The 25200-nt window shown below is 43.4% G+C and overlaps 1 protein-coding gene across 3 annotated transcripts in view; it reads left to right on the plus strand.

The window, feature by feature from the left end:
• The first annotated feature begins 8240 nt into the window (after window positions 1-8240).
• Window positions 8241-25200, plus strand: part of tead1a (TEA domain family member 1a) — a 35343-nt gene continuing 18383 nt past the window's right edge. The window contains exons 1-3 of one of the 3 annotated variants that reach the window (XM_029522645.1): window positions 8241-8462; window positions 15824-15876; window positions 21501-21913. In XM_029522645.1, coding sequence (XP_029378505.1) covers window positions 21709-21913 — 205 coding nt within the window. In that variant the 5' untranslated portion in view covers window positions 8241-8462; window positions 15824-15876; window positions 21501-21708. Of the gene's footprint in view, window positions 8463-9085; window positions 9141-15823; window positions 15877-21500; window positions 21914-25200 lie in introns of those variants that run through there. The other 2 variants (XM_029522644.1, XM_029522646.1) reach the window with 2 other exon arrangements.

Consider the following 25200-nt stretch of genomic DNA (forward strand, 5'->3'; position numbering starts at 1 on the left):
GAGGCTTTATTTTCATTTTTTTCTATCACTCAAAGGAAGCAAAGAGAAGATTTTCTCACAAAATAAAAATTGGGGTGAGATTGGTTCCAGACAAGTGAATCTCCACAACAATTCTTTTTGTTCCACTCAGAAAAGCTGTGAAATGTGCACAGATTTGGATCTGACCCCAAAATAGACTGAAATAAATGGAGAAAATAGACAATTTATTTTCCTCATATTCCACCATAGGTTTTTGAGAAAGTGAGTACACGATATATGTGTTTGTGGACACGGACAAAGTTTTAACATTGTTTGTGGCCAGTCTTCATACCTCCGGTTAAATGTCACCCCACCGTGACGTCAAGCGTCTGGAGCTGTCGCTTTGAAGCCTTGACCTCGTCGCCATCTTGGTTTTTTTTGAAATATCAACTCAAGAAAATAGCTTGAATCAGGTTGGATGTAGACTTAATGATTGTAATGATTTCCACAGTGTCTATTTCCTTAGGTTCTCTTTTTTGGTCCAAAAAGGAAATTCAGCGTTTGGGTAGTGATGGTGAAGGGTAAAGATCCAGGAGACGCATTATGGCCGAGGTTGTTCTCTCAACGACAGGAAAAAAAAACAGCAGCAGATTCTGTGAGATCTGAAAGCAAGTTATGATCATTTCCTCTCTGCTCCCTCGCCGGGGGAACAATTCAGCCGCTCCAGTTATTACCTTGTTACATTACTGTTATTGCATTACTGTTACATTGTCGCTCTGTGTGGGTCACATGGGGACGCATGGAGACATTCCTGTGATTAAGGACACCGCAGTAATGGAGAAATGGATGCCTGACGCTTCACCGGTGGGAATGTGGATCATCAAAGTTGCATCATTTTCCAGAGTAAGTGTGCCGACAGGCTTGTGTTTTCTATTTTGTTTTGTTTTTATTTACACAATCGCTAATTCAGTTGCAGCAAAGAAAATGATGACGGTTGATGGTGTCTTTGTGCAGATCATGACAGAAAAGTTTTTTTTTTTTTTTTTTTTAAATCATTATTGATTTTTATTTATTTGGGAAATGTCTACCTTCTCTTCACTTTCCTTTTTTCAGGAGTTATTGGAGCACATCAGCGTCTCTGACCTGTTTGTCCGAGGACAGTTTAGAGGCTGAAGCTCTGGACTGGGAAATCTGCCATTTTAAAAAGAAGAAATAAAAACTGTGGCAGAAAAAAGTTAATGTCAGGTTAAGAGCTGCCTGTAGTTAACAAAAATAAATAAATCACCACATTATCTTTCCCACAAAGTGCCGGTTTTAAAATCTCAGCCGTCCGGCACCGACATCAGTTTCTGCACACATCAGAGACATCAAAGAAGTTGAGACCAAAAAGAAGAAGCAAAAAAAAAACAAGCTGAGTTAATCGTGAATAGAGTCGAGATACTGTTGCTCTGTTGTACACGATATCTGTTGGCACAAATATTTACTATCTTCTAGCCACGCTGATGAAAAGCTGTGTGGAATTATGATGATACTATAAATCCAGAATTACACTTCATGCCATTTTTACGTTTTACATTTCACATCGCAGATTACCTGCTTCCTAAATTTGTATTCACTCGGCATCTTCTGTATTATCCCATTTAACCCTGAAATCTCATTCATTTGGCCGCAGCAAAAGCGACTGAACAGTCTGGGAATGACTGAAAACCTGCCGTGTTGATGACTGACGTCTCGTGAGGCAACAGTGCCATAACTTTAGCTGACCTCTGACCTCTTCATGGACCGGGAGGCAGAGAAAAGACAGTTTTTCTTGCGAGGATCAATAAAGTATCACATTATTATATTATGTGGCATTAGATAAAAGGCCCGGCCGTATGGCCCAATAATGTTTGCTGGTGCTCCACTTAGGTAATGTTACAAAGTAGAGCAGGATTGCTTCATCAGTGCTAAGTGTATTGATATTATATGTTTATGCGCTGACATGTCTCCCTTTCCCGTCGTTTCTTAGGCACTCGCCTGCAGCCTTCAGGAGGAATATCTCAGCAGAATCTGTACGACAGTATCATTTTAACACTTGGAGAAGAGACGGAGGGACCGACCGAAAGAGGGAAGGCCGAGCGGTATTATCAGATGAGACTCTCACAGTATATCCCATTGTGTGTTCTACTGTGAAGTGCTCTCACAGAGAGCGCTCTTAGACATCACAATGACAGCTGGATTCAAAAGCTTGTTACTCTACATGAAAAAATTATCTGAGCGTTGATCCGATGTAACTAGGTGACACTGAACCTGTGACGTACAGAGAACAGAGTATGTGCACAGGTTTTGAGTTTTATCCTGATTTTGAGTGTATTCGGGGGAATGAAGCCTCCAAGTAGCACAGAGACCTGAATATTCAGCTCTCCGTGGACTCGCCTCGGTGCGATATGTAGTTTTCACAACATTTTGGCCAAACTCACTCACTGCCTTTCTGGATCAGCCAGCCGGATTCATCTGGACAGCTGAAGAAAATGGGCGTACAGTTACCGCTCCAAATCATCAGCTCCATCACGGCCGCTGACTATCGCAGATCTCCAAGCCCAGTTGGCCTGTGAGCCGTAAACATCTGTAGAGGTTTTTAATTTTCAGGATTGTGAGCCCGACAGGCCTCGCACTGGTCCGACTCTACAGAGGCAGAAAACCCAGGACAGGTTTTTATTCTCCTCCATGTGAAAGTAACGTGATGGCTGCCGTCACATGTCCATGTTTGGTTAGACTGGCCATGCTGACGCCGCCATTGTTAGGAAGTGTCCGGCAAACGTTGCTAACTGGCTAGCTGTGGAGAAAACAAAATGCTAATGTGGACTAATGGTCGTGGTCACATTGTCATCAAGGTGTTTCTTTGCCGTGGCTTTAGTTTTTAGTTTTGTTCCGGGATGCCGGTGACCTAATGCGACCTTTAGTGGCGGTGATGGTAACGGTGGAAACAGCCTGAGCCAGCCAAGCCTCGGTGCTGTGGATTCGATTGAATTATTTCATCAACTCATACACTCAACCAAACTGCGCCGCAGAAAAATGAAAGCCAGACTCTCCTGGCCAAATGCAGGTTTGACTTATCATGCACATAATGACTTGACAGGTAAAAACAGTTTGGCTCAACGCGCTGTACTCAGGAGGCAGCAGCGTAAAGGTGCTTGTGCTTCATTCATGCGCTCCCTCCTCTCTGAGAGGACTGATCAATGCCGATCATGGAAACTGTGTCCCTAAACCTCAGTCCTGTAACCACCACCTTTCACGTCTGCGTGGCTCTTTCCAGCCGTGTGTCAAATAAATGTCAAAAATTGAAAAGGAGGCTGGTCTGTGCCCCAGTTCCATAAAAAGGCAGCATTTAAAAGCACAAAAGGAGAAGAAGCTTCAGTCTGCCTGAAGCTCGGCGCTCCACTGCTGCACTCTATCTGCCACTTTTTATTGCACTATACAACAATTGAGGTTTCATTGTGAACTTATTGTGTAAAAATGTGGCGCATTGTGGCAGCCAGGATCCCCACAAGTCTGAGTCACCACAGAAAAGAGTTGGGTATTAAACTAAATATGCTGCTGTGAATGAAGTGTTTTCACAGCGACGTGCTTTGTAATCTTGTTTGCAGCGTGTGGGCACCAAATTTTATATCATTTAAAATCATCCCAGCTTACAAGTGGTCGTTATCATTAAAAACTTTGGTGCTGACCGCGAGTTGCGATACAGGACGATATATTATATCCACAAGGCCAAGGACACATTAACACACTGATGACTGCGTGTGCTCCTGCCGCTTGTTTCACACCGCTCTGTTGGCGTCATTCACACTCTGCTGTTTGTTAGAGATCAAGGCAGATTCACGAAAGAAGCATAAGTCTTGCCAAAACTTAGACGTAGTGATTTTGTCCTCACTTTCTTTTTTATCTCTAATTTGGTCTCAATGAGCGCCAGAGTCTTACAGTCAAGACTCCACATTGTGTTCAGCAGCCGGTGTGCCATTTGGCGTTGACTCCGTCGCATTAGGGCCTTTAGAGACACAATTAAAGGTCGCAATAATGCCCAAACAGCGAGTAGGTCACTGAGAGAGCGCACACCTCCGCTGAGGCGAATGTAAACTGCATGCAGCACACTTCAGAGAAAAAAAATTCAGATTTTCAAGTAGATCTTGTTGAACTGCTCCGACTGCCCCATCCCTCCGCCACCTTCGCTGTCAATCAGCTCAGCACTGTTTTGCAAAATCCTCGCCGACAGCGGTGAGAAGATAAAGTCTTTGCTGGAGTTCCGTCAGCTGAAATTCTGCAGCTAGAATCGGGTGGTGGTTCATCATGACCCCTTCGACATAACGACGACAGTGACAAAAAGACCGGTCACTGCAGCTTTAAGGTTTCATAAAATTAATAAAATTAATGGGACAACATTCAGCGCAGCATCTGCAGAAATAATATTAATACTTTATTCGATTTATTAAAAATATTTACAGAAACCCAGATTAATATTCCTGTCCTATAGTATGCTATAGGATTCCATTATGTTGGTGTACGTGATATGCAAACTTAAAAGCGATTGTAGCAATCAGCTGAATTAGATTATTATTTCAAAGGTCCTCGTTGGCCTGGTTGGGAGGATTTTCTTTGTTGAGATAAAATAGCAGGTGACTGTGTTTAAAAAAAAAAACAAAAAAAGGCAAAAAAACAAAAAAAACGTCTCAAGGTCATAAGTCGTGACCGTTTCATTCAAAAACCTAAATAATAAATAGAAAACTGATTTTACTTGAGGGGGTTAAAATTTCAGACTGAGAGGGAAAGAAAAACACGAGCAGCGAGATAAAACAGTTTAAAAAAACACAAAGAGGGGCGGGATATTCTGCTTTTCAGCCGTCCGTGGACTTCCTTTGCCTTCATTACAGCACATTTCAAATCACAGTAACTTTGTGTTGCCGTGTACATTAACCTCACATGGAGGCAGAGGATGCACTGACCCTGATCCTGTTTGAGAAGTGTACATAAGCGCACACACTTTACTGAAGGTTACATTGAAATCTACACAAACAAACTCTCCTGAATGTGGTGACTAATTTGCGGAAGGATGGAGGTGAGCAACAATCGTGAAGCTCAAGGTTTCGGTGGCACCACTGAATGCTGCTGTGCTGCTTCTTTTGCTCCATGAATAATGGAATAAATTCCATCAGGTGAACGTTTTAATTAATCTATTCGCCCCAGTATCACTCAAATGAGTCATTCTCTTTATTTCACATCTACTTAGTGATGCTTTGTATTGAGGTTGTGTCAAAGTTTGGTTCACTTTCAATTTTTAATCGTCTACTTTTTATGTTTATGTTTCCAAAATGTTCCCCCTCTTTCCCTCCTTGATATTCTAAACACTACAAAACACTAATGTCACATGAGAAAATGGGCGTCTTTGTCCGAGTGAACCAAGTGACGGTTTAATGAGCTTGATTTAGAGCGAAGACTACAAACACAGCGTTCATCGGACTGAATGGTGAACCAAAAGCTTATCCGGCAGTACGTATCAGGGCCACTTCCAGATCGAGTCATCTTTATCCGTTCTAAAACATCTCTGAAAGAGTTACAGACCTTTAAACTTGTTCACCTCCCTCGTCACCATCCAATCGTGACCCAGATACAGACTCACATCATGTAAAGCCATTGCATGGATGCGCCTCCCTTTGCGTCATCGAAAACAAAAAACAAAGATCTATCTTTAAGATGTGTTCTTTCACAATACTCAATATTTATTTCATCAATTTTATTTCCTTTGCATACAACAAATGATACAAAATGCAAACATCACCTTTCCCTCTTCATTTAATCTTGTATTGGAGTCGATTTAATTTCTGTGTTGTGTTATCAGGCCGGAGTTGTGACATTGTGGCTTTAAGGAGAAGTGGCTCGCTCGAACATGAGACCAACATGTAAAATTGATGTCATATTTGTACCACACGTCTCCTCGGACGTCTCTCAGAACCATTAAACTTGAATGCCTGAACAGATTTCTTCACTCGTGCTTTCAAAGGAACATGAACACGAATGAGCGAGAAGGTCGGGTACCTTTCTGGGTATTTTATAATCCTGTCTGTCCACACACACGTCATCCTAAACTCTGGTCGAGCCCACGTGAAGAGTCCACACCCGGATTGTTTAGATGGCTCCACAGACCACAAGAGGGCTCTTTACTGACATTTTGTATCTGTGAACACTGATGTACTGTGCTCCATCTTTTATTTTCCTCCTCTGTCATTTCAGGCACAGAAGAGTCCCAAAAATATTAAATTACACACAGTTTGAGATGGATGCAAAGATTAAAAGGTTCCAGCTGAAGCAGCGGCGCCCAGAGTAGAGCTTCGCCGGACAAATTTTCCTCTCCGCAAAATTATTTTTGGCACATTAAAGGGTTTCCAGGGAGTGACGGACGAGATCCAAGCAGTGATTTTGATCTTTTTGTGTCACACAAGCCAACATCATGTGTGTAAATCTTGATAGATTTTTTAAATAACAGGAGATAAATGACATTTTTGTGTTTGGACTCGTTCACGAAGATGGAGGATCCTGAGAACAGTGAGTGTTAACAGAACGTCAGGAAACCAGGTGGGGTCAGATTTGAGGTCAGACCGTTGACCTTAAGGTCGCCGAGCTAAATGTTTGACCGGCCTGCTCAGTGTTTGCGTTTGGCTCCGAGTCTGAGGAAGAGACACACAGACGTGTCATCGGGGGGGAAAAAAACAAAAATACAAAAAACCACGCTGCACACGAGTCAGCCGACTGCGGGCATGTTTGTGAGAATTCTTACCGACACACAAAACACGCTGCTGCCCGGCTGCAGTGTCGGGTTGCAGGAGGTGTTTCTGGCTGTGACCTGGGCATATCTGTGTTTGTTTTATGTCGCAGCCCCTCCCTCCAGAGAGATGTCAGTCCAGCAGTGCCTGAGGGGATGAAACCTGAGATAGGCAGAGGTTAGTAGTAAACAACAACTCCTTTATGAAGCAGAGGAGGCTGCCTGCTGCATTCAAAGAACAGAGAGAGAGACAAAGATTTCCTGGTTAGGGCAGCGGCTGTCTCCAAAGAGCCCCCCCCCCCCTCCACCGACCCCCAAACGAGCCTGGGCGTCACTCAGGGTTTAATCTCTCTGCTTCCACATCCAGAGAAGAAGAGAGAAAACATCAGATCACATTAAACTTGGCTGGAAGTTTCTTCTTCTTCTTCTTCTTCAAAGTGCGAAAGAAGCCAAAGCAAAGAAACATTAGCAGATAGCACCGCCTCACTTCAGATTAGCAATGTTTGGATTTTCAGCGAGACGTCTAATCTGCAGATCTAACTGGTAGCTCTCAGTGGTGGCAGTACCGATCATGTCCAACAATCAAACATCAGCAGTTTGATGCATTTGATTCTGACAAATCTATAAAAACAGATCAATGGGGCCTTTATGTATAACTCACGATGAGAACATGAGCTGTGGCTAAGCCACATTTAGCTTTTTGTGAAAGCTGTGACTTCCAAACGTGAACCTGACGTGGACTTTATAAAGGAACACATCGTTTTTTTTCAGAGAACATTGATGTGTGTGCGACAACGAGCTGAAAATAGTTCAAGCTATTTAAGTTCCAGCCTAAAAACGACCTCCAATATAATAGAGCGCGATATGGACACAAGTTATGATTCATTTTTGAAACAGTATGTTTAATATGAGACTTCTGGTGAGCAGTGAAAAACAGAAATGTGTAGATAGGTGTTAACTAATGTAACACAAGCTGAGAGGAGGCGACAACTTTTAGGGAACAAACATGGCAATCAAGCTAAGGTTTGTTTTATTACTTATAAAACTTCTCTTCCAGGGGAGGAAAAATATACCAATCTAATCATTTTTTCTTTAATTTGGGGAGTTTGTGGATTAACTTCTCCCCGAGGCGCTCAAAGTTTCACATGTATCTGCTGAACAAAGCCTTTGTCAGTGTGTATTCTGTGTAAACTTTATTTGATTCGTTGCCAGCTGCTCCTCCATGCACAGCAGACTGTGTGTATGTTTTTTTTTTTTTTTTTTTTAACCCCCCCCCCCCCCCTCACCACCACCACTGAATAGAGTTTGGGCGCTCCACTCTTTTCTTTTGTTGTTAAACGCAGCCCATACAGTCCAGCCCCTTCCCCCTCGCTTTCCTTCCCTTTCTTTCTCTTTTTTTTTTTTTTTTTTTTCCACCCATCCTCCCATCTCTCACTCACACTATTTCATCCATCCAGGGTGACGCCAGCCCCTCTCACCCCGCCCCGTTCAACTCAGTCCACTGCGTTCATTTCATTCCTGCTCCCATTCCGCGCATATTTCGCATCCTTGGAGAGACGCTGCGCATTTTACGCACTCAGCGCGCCCGATCCGTCGTCAAAGCCGAAACCGGGAGAGGAGCCCGGAGTTGTCGGAGGGCTTCCCGACGCCGTAGCGACTCCGATCCGGCGGAAAAGTGCGGGGATTAATCCACAAGAGAGGCGTATGAATCGAGGTAAGTTCCCAAGGAGGAGCCCCCCCCCACCCCACCCCCTTCTTCTTCTTCTTCTCCTTCTTCTTCTTCTTCTTCTTCTTCTTCTCCTTCCTCCTCTTCGGTCCACACTCCGCGTCTCAAAGCCTCCGGACGGTCTCGCCGGTCTCCTAAAACCTGCTGAAGTCGAGTTAAAAGCCGTTTTTTCCGGCTTCACCGAGACCAGATAGACCGTCCAACAAGTCCGACAAGCTCCCCGACGCTCCGCCGTGTGAGCTCCGGAGCTCCGGGGAGGCGGGGGTGGGGGGGTTGGTTGGTTGGTTGTCGCTTTCACTTCAGTTTGTATTTCCCCTTCCTCCCTCCCGATGATTAAAAAAAAAAACAACAACACACACACACACACACACACACGCACACACAAACAAAACACAAACCTTGTTTCGCTGGTCGGTCAGCAGAATAAAGCCGTCTGCGGCCCGTCAGCTGACAGCTGGCTCCGGGAGCGGATGTGAAATGAAACAGGATGAAAACATTATAACGCAGCCGAACAAAGCTGGCCTGAATGGGGCTGAATGGGGGGGGGGGGGGGGGGGGGGGACTTGTTGCATCGCCGGGGCTTTCTCTCCTCTCAGCCAGGCTGCAGTCTCCGGAGCAGGCCGGAGGCTGTTCACCCGGCGGACACACGGCCGGCTGCTGCATCTGGTAACGTTTTCAGCTCCTTCTGCGCCTTTTTGTCCTAAAAACAAACAAACAAACAGTCGTTTTAAAAGTCAGGATTATCGTTTTCCTCTTACGTCTGCTGGATCTGAGCGATCTGATCTATTTCTGAAATTTATTATTATTATTTATTATTTCATGTCTTTCTAAAGATTCAGCTCAGTTTGGTTTTAAGTTGGTTTTGACTTTATTTAAAAAAAAAAAAAAAAAAAAAATCCCCTTCAGTGTCAGCAGCCTGTTATGTCCCACATACGGGCTCATAGTGGTGGTGTGTGTTTCCTTTTGAATATTGATTAAAGGACTGCTCTTGTCCTTTTATAACAAGAGATATGTGGCAATGCAGAACCGATGTAATTACTGCAGAAAATTACAGTGTTTAGGAACAAACATAGAAGATCCGATCCTTCTGAAACAGTAATCCATCTGTCAGATCAGGGGAGGGGTATGTTGGAGATAAAGGGACTAATTCAGAGAAAAACTCTCTTCTCTTCTGTATCATTGGTTTTTATTATTATTATTATTGTTATTATTATTATTATTAGAGCTGATGTGTCTTAAATTGTAAGATGGAGATAAATCGTTGGTTAATGAGATGACGTGCTCTAGTTAAATAATTACAATCAAAAGAAGTTCATGACCTGAAAGTGTTCATACTGGAAAGTAACTTTTGAATTAATTATGGATGTAATCTGCAGATAAATTGTATTAATTACTTGATGAATGGGGGTTTGTTTTGTGTACGAGACAGTGAAAAACACTGGTTATATTGTCGTCAAATCTCCTGTTTTGTTTAATCAACCAGGTGCCAGAATTCAAGGCCTTTATCTCTGAGGACTGACTGAAATGATTAATGATGACCTGCAGTTGTTTCGTCACAGTTACAGTTCACTCAATCACAGCGCAATTCAAATATCTCAGAAAATAACAGGGAGGCAAAAAAAAAATAAATAAAATACAATCGATTTATGTCAGATCATCCCAAGGTGTGTGTGTGTGTGTGTGTGTGTGTGTGCATGTTTTTTAAGTTTCGGGCCATCTGTGGCACAACAGTGTGTGTATGTTGTCGTTTCTCATGAAAACGTGGGTGTGAGGAAATTACACAAATTAGTTTTTAATGTTAAATCCTCTTGAAAAGGTTTCGCTCGTGATTTCGGAGCAAATTGCTCTTTTTCATTTTCTCTCTCTCTCTCTCTCTCTGCTCCAGTGTTTGATAAATCAGGCAGCCCTGAAAGTGTAACAGAGGAAGGAGGTGTGTGTCTGTGTGTGTGTCATTGTCTTTGCTGTGTCTAGGCCGGTGAGCGTACAAAGCTTTGTCAGTCACCCTGGGCAAACAGCCCCCCATCGTCCCTCCACTTTCCTCCCCTCTTCCACCCCCTGTGTCTCTGCCTCTCCAGTCCGTTGACATCTGTTTTGAGTGTTTTGTGCACCTGTAGAGACTGGGGAAGTGTGTGTGTGTCTGTGTGTGTCTGTGTGTGTGTGTGTGTGAGAGAGAGAGAGAAAAAGAGGGAGAGGAGGAGGAGGAGGAGGAGATGAAGGGTAGTACAGAATGCAAATCCAGGCGTTTGTTCTGGCCTAAGCAACGCAGACCGACTGACTAACGACCATTTGGTGTGTTCAGTGTGTGTGTTTTGTGTTCAGCGTGTGTGTTTTGTGTGTTTCTGTCTTTGCCTCTTGCTGTCCAGGCCATGCAGGCCCATTGTTGCAGCAGCAACAGGCGTCGGTGGATGAGGACGCACCATATGGCCTGTGTGTGCTTTAGTCACAACCGCTGCGTACGTGTGTGTGTGTGTGTGTTTGTGTGTGTTCATGCACTTCACCAATGCTGTTACAATATGGTGGAGTTTGGAGCGGCTGGCCGCTCGCTGCCTTCCTCCTTGTTGTTTCATCTGTCGTCTCATTTCTAAACAGGAGGGAAAAATCCGGCACACAGATTTTTATGGAAGTGGGATTAGGAGCAGTAATCTTCCTGGCATGGAACGATGTCTTGTGACATTCAGATGAAACTCTGCGTTGTTTAATTTGGTGGAAAAATTGATTGATTTATTTTTTTGTTTGTTGTTGTTGTTGTTTTTTTTTTTTTTGAGTTGCAGCTGGAAGATTTGTCCGATGAGTTTCAGATGAATCAACAGGTGATACAGTGAGTCTTGGAAGTGAAGGGATGATGTGACCGAGGACACTGAATTGTTTTTAAAATCCGCTTCTCTTCAGAATTAGATTTAAACTCGGCTGACAGCGTCCCCACAGTCCGCTGTTTTTTACACATTACAGCTCTTGCAGTTTTATAAATCTGTTGCTCACAAATGTGTTTATTTCCCACATGTTGGTCTCAACATAACAACTCAGGATTTAGCAGCCGGCAGGATGAAAATGGATAAATATGATAACTCTGTTTATTTATTTATTTATTTATTTATTTTTATGTTTGTTTGTTTGTTTGTTTTTTTTTTCTAAATGGGATAAAAACTCTGGAGCGTAAAAGAAGCCAAGCCTCGAATGTAATGACATTTTAAGGAAGCACAGACGGTTTATTAGAGCAACAATGCTGACTGTGTGTGTGGGGGGGGGGGGGGGGGGGGGGGGTGGAGTGGGTGGGTTTTTGGAGGGCAGGGGGCAATGGGGGTAGGTGGAAGGAAAAAGGGAGGGGGGTTTGTGGGTGAGGTGGGGTGGTGGTGCGGGTGGGGTAGGCTTTGTTTTGGTGATGGGGGAACAATAGGCACCCTCTTGGGTGGGGTAGGGTAGATAGGGGGGTTGTTGTTGTGCTGAGGGGGGGCAGAGGGTGCTGCAGCAGGGCAGTGGAGCCTGTGCTGGCTTGTCTGTCTGTCTGTCTGTCTGCCCGCCTGTCTGTCTCTCTCTCATTTATATGTGACAGAGAATCACATGACTCACGGTTTGACCACGCTGGTGATTCTATTTATGTGATGTGTTGCTTTATTCTCCACTTCATGAAGATTTCTTTTTTTTTTTTTTTCAGTTTCACAAAGTTTAATAAGAGCTGAGCTGTAGCAGTTAGCTTTCTAGATTATTAAATCAATATTTAATCTATAAACCGTTTCTTTGATCAGCGGGAGGCGAGAAATAACAATTGGGCTGGTATACCGCCTAATATGAGCCATTCTTAGATATTTTTATCTGCTATTTATAAATTACATGAAAATGAAGTACATAAATTTGAAGCTGTAGAGATTTTTGCTTTCAGTTCATTTCAGGGTTTCAGCTGTTCAGACAAACCAACAAAGTATGATTATAATGAGCCTTATCCAAAATGTTTCCGCCGCAGTGTCGGCCATGTAAAGGAAATTCATGTCAGTTATATACTGAATTGTTAAAGTCACTCAGAGATATTGTTCTGGCCAGGCTGTAATCTGTAATCAACAAAGATGGCCGACAAGTACCATAAAAGTTTATGTTCCAATCACAAATCAGTTTTCACCTTATTTTATAATATATGGATCTAAGGTTGTTTCAGATTATGTCGTACATACATTCATTTTCTTTCATTTCGACACAGTTTGTCCAAATGGAATTATATGGAAAGAGAAAATTCCCTAAAAAAACCATTTTAGATGGTTATGGATTTTTAGACATGATTTAGCTTCTTTTTTTTTTTTTCTGAAATAAAAAAAAAAGCACCAGGAAAATCACATTGAGGTTGGAAGGAACAGCCAAGTGTTGCCAAGTTTGTCTGTTCATTCAGCCGTTTCCGTACATGTTGGTAATAAACCAGGCAACAATACGGCAAAAACAAAAGGAAGTGAGTTTATTGTCTTTCTGGTTTAACAGCAGACGACGGGGCCTTTAGAAAGATTTTCTACAAGCCAGACCGCTTGCTTAAAAAGCGTTTCCGTGTTTTCTGCGTTAGCACGGACGTGTCCTCGGGCCTTCTGCGTTTTATCACCACGATAAAACGACATGAGACCCAAACAGACACGGTGATGTTGTAGAAGTAGATTCCTGTCTGGTCTACTTGGAGGACTGCTGGTGTCCTCACAGCGTTGCAAAGCCTGCAGACACAAAATTGCTAAATTTATGGAGCTCAGCTCGCTTTAAGCTGAATATGATAATAGACATCGTCTCAGTGAGTCACCCACCGGTTTCTGAAGAGCGGGCTGCTCCGCCGTTGCCATCTTGGCTTCGCGCTCAGCTAATCCCAAACTAGGTAAAGAGGCAGAACGGAGACTCGGCCTGGCTGGCCAGGTCATGATTTTTTTATTTTATGTGTCTTTTATTTATTTATTTATTTATTTTGTGCTGGACTGTGAATGTGTTTATTCTTGGAGTTGATCTCAAATGGTCACCTGATGGATTGCAGTCTTTGGCCTCATTTTTTTTTTTTTTTTTAGCCGCTTGGTTCTCCGGATGCAGAAAGTGTAACAGTATCCTAACCCTCCATGGGAAGTGTGATTCAACCTCATGTTTCCTGAGCTCAGCAGGAAGCGAGCAGGGGGTCTAAGTTTCAACTACTTCCTGCTTACGGTCCTGGTTGTAGGAACGGACGAGATAAACGGCGCCGAGCGGGACGGCAGCCGACTCCGCTCTGATACGACAGTGGAGGAGAGTTTCCCTGCTGGGTTTTTGTCTTCAGCTGGCCTGACGCCGGCTACACGCTGTTGGCTGCGTAGTTCTCCGATAACATTTCTGATCTCAGTGCAGAGAGCGAGAAGCCATTCAGAAATAGCCGAATAGCATCTAAAAACAGCTTTTACTTTTCCTCGAGCTGTTTGTCATTCTTGTTCTTTAGATGCGCTTTGTAATAGTGATGAACAGCAGGGAATGCCACAAAAATTACCTTCCATTAGTTTGAAAAAGGCAGACTTGCACACTGAAATATCAGATTCTCCATCTTATGAAACGTATCATAATTTACAAGCAATAAAATGCCAAACATGCTCAATTTAATACACTCCGGTTTTCCTGCGGAAGCCTCATTTTTTTTTTTTTTTGCTTGCATATAAACAGTCGGCTAATGTTGAGCTGATTTTAGCAAACCCCTTTATCTGTTACTGAAAATTCATTTTAATGTTATCTTCTAATTGTGACGTGAGGCTAATAATAAGCAAAAGGCAAACAATTTAGTGTTTAATTTGACAACATAATTTCCTTGTCTGAGGTTGTTGTTGTAAGAGACCGTTGTAAAAGCCACTTTGCTAAGATGAGAGCAGATTTAAATATGTTTTTACAGTTATTGAGCTTTCAAGGATGTTGCTGAACGTGTTTTGACGCAGATTTGTGTAAGAGAGCGCTAAAATAATGAAGGAGGGGAGTTTGTTGTTCTTGTTGTTGGTTTTTGGGAGTTAGCTCAAAGCGCTAACAGGAAGTGTATTGCTTAAGTTTGGGCTAACGCCCGTGTTAGCCTGCGCTGTCTGCTAATAAATGAAAAGTGAAACCGGACGTAAAAAAGTGTAAAAAAGTTTTCACGCAAACTGTCATTGTTTGTTGCTTTGAGTTCTTTGAATCTTACTTCCATTGCCTACAACTTAGACTCCTATAATTTCTAAACTGGAATTTTTATTTGAAGTTAAAGGAACTTAAATATGTGCTTTGCCCTTTAGAAAGTCGCTTTTGGTTCCAAATGAGGTTTGGATTTTTATTGCGTGAGAAGCTTTTTCTATTTCTCACGGCAGCTTTTTCTGTTCAGTGGACCGCCACAAAAAGGCAAAACACAATATTCCCAAATACAGTATGACCCCAAGACACAATTGTATCACACAATAATGAAACAGGAAGTGTCCGAAGTACAGATCCAGCTGATTTGCTGTGATTTAATTTGAAGAGCCAGTCAGTCATGCTGCTGTAAGAAAGGATTTTAACCTTTGTGCTATTCATGCTGTGAAGTATAAACAAATGTTTTAAGAGACCTTGACGAGTGGGGTTTGTTAAATAATGATACAACTTGACATTTAGTCAGATTAAACTCAGGATTGTCAGCTCTGAACATCTGAACGTGAACATTATAGAAACTAACTATAAGGGAGATTTTAAAGAAACTCTCAGGTCAAACTAACATTTCTGCTTCAGTTCATGTGTCCTGAAAACTGAAATCCTCACAGTTTGGTGAAGGCAGTTTTCAAAAATAAGTCAGTGGACAGTTTAACAGCACAGTTAAAATCAAATATATTTATAATGCTATAATGGATACTGTCTGAAGGAGCTATTTTACTTCCTTCTACATCATTTAATCCCAGTTTGCTTCGACTTTGAAATTTGATAGTTTTCTTTTGCAATGAAGGAATATTTCTGACATCCACCTTCAAACAAAGCAGATGAGATATTTTTATGTAATCTTATTGTGGGACTTTTTGGGCTGTTGTTGTTAGACTTCACTGTAGGAAAAAATAAAATAAGTTCTAATAAACCAGAATTAAATATAATACTGCAGAAAGAAAGGAAAATATTTTTTGGGGTTGAGCTTTTAAAAAGAAAAATGTATTTTATTACTTCTATTTGTTTTGTCCTTGGGTGTAATGAAGCTTCGTTAGAGACTCAGGTTTTGGAGGAAATAATCGGTGGTCATGTCCAGATCTGTCCTTAAATAACAGAACGTTCGCAGGATGTACGGCCACTAAACTCTCTGCATCTGTCTAAATAAAGCAGTACCTAAGTTCTAATGGACCACAGATGGAAAACACAATTCAGGGGCTAATTCATTTTGTGTGTGTGTGTGTTCTCAGGAGTGGTGACAAGAGCGGGGCCTGTGTTCGCTGTATAGAATATAATTGTAGTGGTGAGTAGAGAGATGGAGTTCACTGTACTCCTTTCACATTCATGCAGCCATACCATTTCTCTTCACTAGGTGTGGAAGAGGACTGTTTCTCTCTCTCTTTTTTTCTCTCACACACAAAATCGGCCACACACAATTCACATGTGGTTTACGTCTCTGCACAATGATCCAGAGTTCACACTTATTAAATGGTGTTGGTATTGCTGTAACCTCCCCAGGCCTCCCTTTCCATTGGTGTGCAGTGGATATGTGTGTGTGTGTGTGTGTGTGTGAGAGAGAGAGAGAGAGACAGTCTACTTGTGACAGTAAACCCTCCCGGGAAGAGGCCAGATAATGACTCAGTCTGACTCTGCAAAAACTGGTAGCAGCAGCAGAAGAAGAAGAAGAAGAAGAAGGGAGAACACACAGGGGATGGAGAAGAGGGAGAGGAGCTGCTAGCTAAACATTTTACCGTCACATTTCCAGGAGGAAATAAGCACTTCACTGTATCACTGTGCAATCTGTGACCAATTACTGTGTGTGCATAAATGGTAATGCTTCTGCGAGAAGAGATGGTGAAATAATGAGGAGTGCACGCTGTGAATCACAGCCTCTTCACCACCCATAAAGCAAATCTCTCTCTAGCTTTCTCTGTGTTTCTCAAGTGTGTATTAGCTCAGAGAAAGAATGAAAGAAGCTCTGCTGGTTTCTTTTCACCGATGCTGCTTTTTCATACGAACCTCATGAATATCTGGCTTTGTTTCTTTTTTTTTTTTTTTTTTTTAACACACAAAATCGGATCACGACTAATTAAACCAACTCTACACTTTCATAAAGGTGATGATTTTTTTCCCGTGGCATTATGTAAGATGAATTAATCAGTAATGGATTAATTGAAATTGTGGTACATCACAACCCTAAAGAGTGAATGCAGAGATGTGTGTCAGGACCAAGACGAGGATCACGAGTAATAGAGCAGAGAACAAGGGCCGCATTAGGAACTGCGGGATAAGAGACTAGTTTGTCCTGCATGGAAAGTTTTTATGCGCCGCGAGTGATCGTGTCAATAATCCGTGCTAAGATGTGGCAGCGAGTTACAAAAACCAGAAAAAAAAAAAAACAGCCTCCACTTCAGTTTCAGCAGCGTTGACAAAAAGCTACAAAGCTTGTTCATCCTCGAGTGCTCCTGGTTCTTCATGGTTCTTCATGCTTGGACAGTTTGGACACAATCTGCTTTCTTTGGAGTCCAACTACTGCTCAGTTTATATCTGGCCCTGCACACACCTTTTTATCACCTCTGTCTTGTGTCTTCTAAGAATACACCACGACACGGAGGTGTGACTGCACTTCCAATGTACCGGCGGTGCATTTATCAAGCCACATGCAGAGGGGCGGTCAAGGACAAGCAACCGCGTACGACCTTGTATGCGGTTCGCCCATCTCGCTTCCCTTCGTGGAAAGCCTTAATATCTCTAGTGTGAGCACGGCGCAGGGACACGCTGGATCCAGTTGGTTTGCTGCTGCCGAACGAGTTGCATAAAGTCTCGTAGCTTTTATCGGATAATTGCCGCAGCTCCTCTCTTCAGCTGTGTGTTTCCTGAACACTGCGTACCGACTGTTGTCTGTTATAACACAGTCTGGATCGTACACATCGGTGTGATTCCACTCCTGAAATTCAGTTCTTCTGGCGGCTCCTCCTCCGGCTTTCAGACAGTTCTGAGTGTCGTGCAGAGAAACTGAAACTCACCGTAATCTACGCTTATTATCTGAACAGAAGGGAAAAAAGGGAACCTAAATTTTACGCATTTTGGGTTTGTTTGAAGTGAAGACTTCAGGGACAGACAGGAAGGACGTCAGGCATGGCTGAAATCATACATTTAAATACATTCTGGCTGTTTGAATAACATGAGGTGCACTTGAATGTTTTCACCTTGCAAATGATGTGTCTGTGGCGGGAGGTTGTTAAACTGGGATGATGAATGAAGCACCCCTGAATCTGCTGTGATATCGAACGCTCCGGTCACATTTACACCGCAGTAAAAGATGAATGCTGCGTCTTACTGTCCTTGATGGAAATGAAATAAAATAAGTAGCCAACAAGAAACGTCTCATCAGATGCAGAATAATTCTATTTGGGTTGCAAAGGGCCATAAAGTGAAACTATATTTACTTTGAGGATTGTGAGGAAATCCTTCTGTATTAAACCTGTGTGTGTGTGTGTGTGTGTGGTTGTGTGTGTGTGTGTGTGTGCATATAAGTTGGCAGTGGTTAAAACAGATGCTGTTGATTGGTCCAATAGAAAAATGAATGAGGGGAACTGACCGGCCTGTGATAAGACAGTCAAGTGTGCACCCCAGGGCACCGTGCTGGACACACACACCTATGTGCACCCCATCGGTTGTATTACATTTCACAGCAACCTCACCGCCTTCTGAAACTGTTGCAGCTCGGAAATACTCATGTGCACGAGCACATACATGTAAGCTGTGTGTGTGTGTGTGTGTGTGTGTGTGTGTGTGTGTGTGTGTGTCGAGCACTGTAAGATGAGATGTGAGAGAGAAGAGAAAAGCCACACAGAGGGAGAGCATGCGAGTCCAAGGCAGCTGCAGGATTGTGGCTGTGTGCCCTGTGTGTATTCTCCTGAGGGCTGGCACTGACACCATGAAGCCTGCTGTCCTGGCTGGAGTGGCCCGGGCTTGCCTGGTGACAGAGAGACACATGATGGGGGGGTGGGGGGGTGCAGGAGAGCCACCCAGTAGTCGGTTGTGAGACTGTCTTTCCAGCGTCCATCTGCTGCCGGGCCCCTCGAGTCCTCACATCTTTCCACATGTTCCCGTAAATTTTACATTTCACCCCAATCTGCATTTAATAATCTCAAAGCGGCGCACCCTTTTATTGATTGACTGCAGTCACTGACATGTGGAGTCCAACTCGAGTGGACGCTCTTCAACCAGGCAGGCATATTTATATAAACTCTCACAAGTCTGCTGGATTTCGGGACCGCAGCCACGAAAAAGCCAAAGCATCCAGGAAACTGAGGCAAAGATCAGAGGAGGTGTATCAAACCATTTCTAAAGCCCAGACTGGCCTCAATTGTAATAAGTTAGAACGCAGCAGGACGGCCTCTGTCTGTCAGAGCTTCAGAGGTTTTCCTTTAGAAAGAGCCACCTCAGCAGCTCTTCATCAGCTCCGTTATTCCAACTCTGCATTTCCCCTCATATCTGTGGAGCTTCACCTCTCTCTTTAAATTTGTTTTTAGATTCTCTCCAAAACCAGTTCATGCAGATACTCATCAGTCTCCCTTCCATATACTGCTGCTGATGTCTGGGATCGCACATTGCAGCGATATTTAAACCTCAATTTTTGCTTCCTTTTTTAATAAAATGAAATGCAGTTATGAAGACTATGACCTTCTAAGCAGCGCTCAGGTTTTAACGGTGTCAACGTGTGCAGTTGAATAATAGCATCCACTCAGGTTGGTTTTGGTGTTTCAAGGCTGCTTCACTGTGAAGAATAGTACTTTTGAGTGGTATAGATACTATAGAGGCAAAATGCAGCTGCGGGAATTTGAAGCCTGTTGAATGAAAGTGTTGGTGGTCCAATACCATCATTTCAGTATACGTACTCACAAAGGTCAACCGTTTCCTGAATGCTTCTGCAGGGAAGTTGCAGGCATATTCATATCTATTGAAGAAGAAATTCTCTATATTTCTGTAACCTGAATCTGACACCAGATCTCAAGGTTTTCTCTTATTTTTTTTTTTTTTTTTTGGTGGGGGGTCTACTTAAGGGAATCCATAAAAGATTATTTGACTGTGCTGGCATTGATTATTTTTAGTGATCATAACAGACTCAAGAGGATGGAAACCGAGACCCTTGTGCAAACGAAGGCTTTGTAGCTCGGGGACTTTGCACTTTCAGCTGAGGCTGAAAACACAACAGTGCTGTCACCTTTTAGAATTTACTGTGGTTGCTATTCACAGACTGGACTTGGTGACATCTCTGTGCTGGGTTTGGGTGTCAGTTCTGTGCGTTTTACAAGTGGGAAACTTAATATTCACCTGTGGCTTAACTTTGTCTTAATCGCCACCACCTACTGAGTGTGTGTGTGTGTGTCTCTCCAGCTGGTAAATGCTCCGCTGGCTTCGTCTACGGTTTAGTGTTGACCAATAGTTCACAGGTTCATCCTGGAATAAGCGTGTCTTGCAGCTGAGGAGACGCGCATAGCTGCGTGAAACGTTTGGACTTTGGGTGACCCCCCGTTCAGACTGCCGATCCATTCTTTATATCAAATACCGTCAAATCTATGTGATGTGGCTTTAAAGGGCAGTGGACATTTGAAATGTTGTATTGCATCAGCTCGTCTGCTCTGTCAGCTCCCATGCTTTGCTCAGCGTTGGTTATTTAGAACATGAATCTGTGCAGACACAGTGTGGAAATTTTTGATCCTTCGCTTCCTCTATTAAAATTGAAGTTTGAGTCAAAAAAGGATCACACTTTCCTGCAGCACACACAGTCGCATATTCACAAGTGCAGTCACTCTTAGTCTCTTTTTTTTTTTTTTTTTTTGGTGGGGGGGTCTTGCTACTGGTGCTCAAGCGTACAGCCTGTTGGATGAATGAATCCTTGTTTGAATGGAAAAATGCTGCGGGAGGGAGGAAGGGTTGGGGTGGGGGTGGGGTGGGGGGAGCAGGGAGAGTTGGAGAGGAAACGGAAATGAGGGTGAATAGAATAAGCATGAAGAGAGAAGCAGAGGACAAACGCCAGTAAAATCAGTACATCCTATTCATTACACAAGCCTGAGTCGGCGCCAGCAGATGTTTTTGTGGTGGCCTCGCAGTGTTTCCCCTCCAGGTGTTAAAACTCTGTGAGTCCAACTCGAGTGTGTGGATGAGGTTAAAATATGTCCAAAATGTTGCCTGCTGCTCAGCAGCAGGCTTCATTTGCATGTGTGTGTGTGTGTGTGTGAACACTGTCAAGTGTAATTGTATTAAAATTAGCCAGGCTGACACACACTTGGTCTCCACATTGCAGGCTTGTGCAGGCTGCAGTAAGGGACAGTGCATGGGAAGTGTGAACAGTAGAAGACCAGACAAAATGACATGTGTTCGCCCAAGGAGCTGGCACTGTAATTGTGTGTGCGCGCATATGTTGGTGTGTTGAGTGTGTGTTTGTGTGTACTGCGCCAACCCTGTTGTTTACCATGGGGGATTTTAGAAGAATTGTAGGCAGCTGGCAAGCCCCCTCAGTTTTCCCCTTTTTTGCCTTTTAAATCTGCTTGTGGCTGTGTAGTCGTTGCCTTTCTCTGTGTGTCTCCATGTCTCTGTCTGTCCGTCTGTCTTATTCACTCGCTCCACTTATGTGCATGTGGATTTGATGGCGGGCTACAACAGTTTAACAAAATAGGCAATTTCCTACTTGAAAAGAAGCAATAATTTCTCCGCAGCAGCTGGGATACAGGCTTACGACATGTTGATCAGAACGAAAAGCTGCACCAGAAATATAATTTTATTGTTTTTGTTTTTGTTTTTTAAGGGAAAAATCAGCATGAACGGGCAGCAGAGAGCAGAGTTTGACTACTGAGGTCTGAAAGCAGTGTGAACTTCTGCAAACAATATAATCATTTTGTTTTTGGTTTTTCATTTCAGGCTCCCGCCGTCTGCTGTTGGAAATCGGAGCCCCTTGCTGAAGTTCCCACAGCTGGCGTTACTATTGGTAGTTGAAGCCACCTTTAGCATTCAGCTGGTTTTGCCGTTGCTATTAATGATAATTCGACTCCACCGGCGGCGATAAATCAGATCACCTACATTGAAGCAAACCCTTCGCATCAGCGCTGAGTTCACGCCAGCTGCCGGTATGGAGCGCAGTAGCTGGAGCGGCAGTGAGAGTCCCGGGGAGGACATGGACAGGCTGAGCGACTCAGGAGGGGACAAGACCATGGACGGGGACCCCGAGGGGGTCTGGAGCCCCGACATCGAGCAGAGCTTCCAGGAGGCGCTGGCCATCTACCCGCCCTGCGGAAGGAGGAAGATCATTCTGTCGGACGAGGGGAAGATGTACGGTGAGTGTCGCTGTAACCTGCTGTGAGCGGTGGAGGGAGGGAGGACTTTAAAGTAGAATTTCATTCAAATTATTATTATTAATTTTTTTTTAATTGCATCGTCTAACCTCAAGCAGCACCCAGATTTAGTTCAGGACCTGTGGCAGCAAAAAAAGAAAAAAAAAAAAATCTCTGAGGCTTGTTGAGCTTTACTCACCTGGGTTTGGGAATTTTATGCTGTTTTTCTCAAGCCCCATTAGATTAGAAGGAGAGCGTCCCAACCGCCATCTCCAGATGTTTAAGTGAGCTGCAGCAGGAAACAGCCAGGAAATTGTCCCGAAGCCAGTTTAGCGTTGTTCCTATCAGTCTTCCTGCTGCTGAGGAGCGACCCCCCCCCCCCCAGCCTGTTGCTGCCATCCCCATGTTCAGCTGGCCGTCTTCTGTCTGAAGTCCCTCAGTTTGACTGGATGTCCAACAATGCCAGTCAAAGACGATTATTGAGGTTTTATAGGTTTCACTGTCCCAGAGGAGCTCCACTGCAGGCTCCGATGTTCGGTGTGCGCCTTTTTAAATTAATCATAAATCTATGTCTGATCAATTCAGTTGGTCCGAAGTGGACCCCTGGTGGGCTCTGGTGTGTGTGCGCGCGTGTGTGTGTGTATGTGTGTATGTGCGCGAATGTGTATGTGTATGTTTGTATCTGTGTCTATGAGAACTAATAGAGTGATGAACAGATGGTCCTCTGGCTGCCACCAGCTGCGCCTCCCTCCCTCTCTCTTTCAGTCGTTGCTCTCTCTCTCTCTCTCTCTCTCTCTCTCTCTCCTCCCCCTCCTTGCCCCCCCCCACCCCCCCCCCCACCCCCCCACCCCGCCTATGCAGAGTGCACTCTAGTGATTTCTTCATGCTGGATGAGTTTTAGGCTTCTGAGTATTAAATTAAATCCTGTTTTTCCCATCGATGAAGTCTTGTTGCAGAGTTTTGATGGATGCACACATACGCACACAAACACACAAACACACACACTACATGGCCAAAACTTTGTGGACCCGTAAAGAGTTAAAATGTCTGACTGCTGAACTCCTCTTTGTACGCTGATTCTTCAACAACATCGGAAAGTCGTCTCTTCACAAAAACCGCTTCTATATTTATTTAAATACATAAAAACAATCAACAAAACAACAACAAATAAATGACCAATCCACCTTTGCAGCCCCGTCTTTGCATCTTTTTGCTCTTTTTTTTTTTTTTTTTAATTTGATTATATTAACGATTATAACGTTTTGGCTCACTTTCTCTTCACCTCCTTTCCAGGAAGAAACTCACAGGAGCCTGAAGATGCTGATAATATAAACATAAGTTCATGTTCTCACCTTGATAAATAAAAAGCAGTGAATGCATCTTGACTTGCTGATCCCCCGTTAATATGGGCCTGCTGAAATAAAGACGGACCTTTTTAAAAGAACAGCTCCAGACAAGTTATTGGCAGAAGAGTCAACATCCTTTTAGACATACACAGCACGGCAGTGTACTCAGATCAGAGGTCACACTTATACTGACACTTCCACTCAAGCCCCCTTTGTGTTATTGATCAACCACCAATCAAACGTTCTTAACCTGCCTTCTGCCTCGGTGGCATATTCGGGGGCCGTTTGTTTACCTTGTTGACTGTACATTGATGTTGTTTACATGTTTATCATGCTGACCTAATTAAGTTAGACAGTGTCTGTTTTTCAGAGGCAGAGCAGGAACAGGCGAAAATGGCGAGAAGGGATGAGCAGTGTTTGGCATAGAGACCATGAGGGGGGGGGTTAATCTGTGCGAACCAGAATTATGAAATAGTATCTTGTTCTCTTATTTTCAGCTCATCATGGGCACAGAATAGGAAAGATGCCTGCTGTTTCATTTGACTTTTGAGAAACACAAGCCCCTTTATTGATTTTATTTTACCCTCCCGCCTGTGTAGAAAGCACAGTGATATTTTTCAACTTGCATTAAAGCAACATACTATAAGCACATGACCTTGGGCTTACTTAAAAACTTGGCATTGTATTTCTTGCTATTCAAAGCCGGCCATGTCATTAATGGTGGTTTTTGTGGATTCCTTGGGCATTATATTAAGGTAAAATGAGTGGCAGGTGAGCAGTCCCACATGAAAGAAAGAAGTAATGTCTGAAGCTTAGGGGAACATATGTAGGTCTAAAAAAATACCCCCCACCGGTTACAGGGAAATGGACTGAAATCGAAAAGAAAGAAGAAAAATGTGCAAAAGTGCCAGAATGAACTTAGCAGGAGAGAAGTGTGGAAAAATCATAAATGGATGTGTATAAAAGGGAGAGCGAATGAAAAGGTGAATAATAGCACCATTATCCTTGGCAAAGGTACATCAGAGGTACAATATAATGGCCAGTGGCTTTGTCCCCTAAACACACATGGTATGGATCTACGGGACAAACATAAAAGTCGTTTAATTGGTATTGAACCTTCTCCCTCTGTTAAGCTTTGGATCAGGGACATGTTCAAAACAGATGTATTTACAGGCGTGTGACATACAGTGAATGGTGCTGGAGGAGGCGTGGGCTGCCACTGGCATTTAAGGAGACTACAGATGTTGGTCAGACATCTTCAGTATGTGTCGCATTGAAGAACTTTATTTGTCATGTTGTATAAAACATCCATTTCGTTTTCAAAGAGAATCTCCTCCGAGCAGAAGTCTTGTATCACATCATTCATCATCAGAATGGAAAGTTTTCAGTGTCTTGGGCCGATTTGCTAAAAGAGACTCCTCCGATTGTGCACGGCAGCATCTTAATGTTGCTGCGCATGTGTGAGGAATTGTACAAAGTCAGTCGTAGCCACGAATGCAACCCGTTCTTTTCCAAACTCGCTGCGCCGGCACAATCATTAACTTTTAAAGCTGATCAGTAAACAAACTGCTCTGACGGAAGTCGTCGGGCGGTTGGACAATGTTCAGCGTTGTCCTGATGGACTGGTGCACCAAGACACGTTCCCTCTGAGTGCAATGTTTGAATCCTCTCTCAGTGAACTTGTGCATTCTGACTCATCAGTTTTGAAAGTTGTTTAATCGAAAAATTGTCTTAAAACCTTGGTCTTAATTAGACCCAGTTTAACTCTGCCAAGCATTAAACCCCGAGGCAGACAAGTACAGCCAACAATTGTGTCGATAACTGTGGCCATGGCCTGGTGCAAAATATTTTTGGTCTTGATAGCTTATTTCCTCCGTCCTTGAAATAACTCCAGTTCTGGATGATTGAGGATGCGGCGCTCCACACGGAGGCTTCTTCTTTGCA

This window comes from Echeneis naucrates, chromosome 16, assembly GCF_900963305.1.
Source record: "Echeneis naucrates chromosome 16, fEcheNa1.1, whole genome shotgun sequence".
Taxonomy (NCBI): Eukaryota; Metazoa; Chordata; class Actinopteri; order Carangiformes; family Echeneidae; genus Echeneis; species Echeneis naucrates.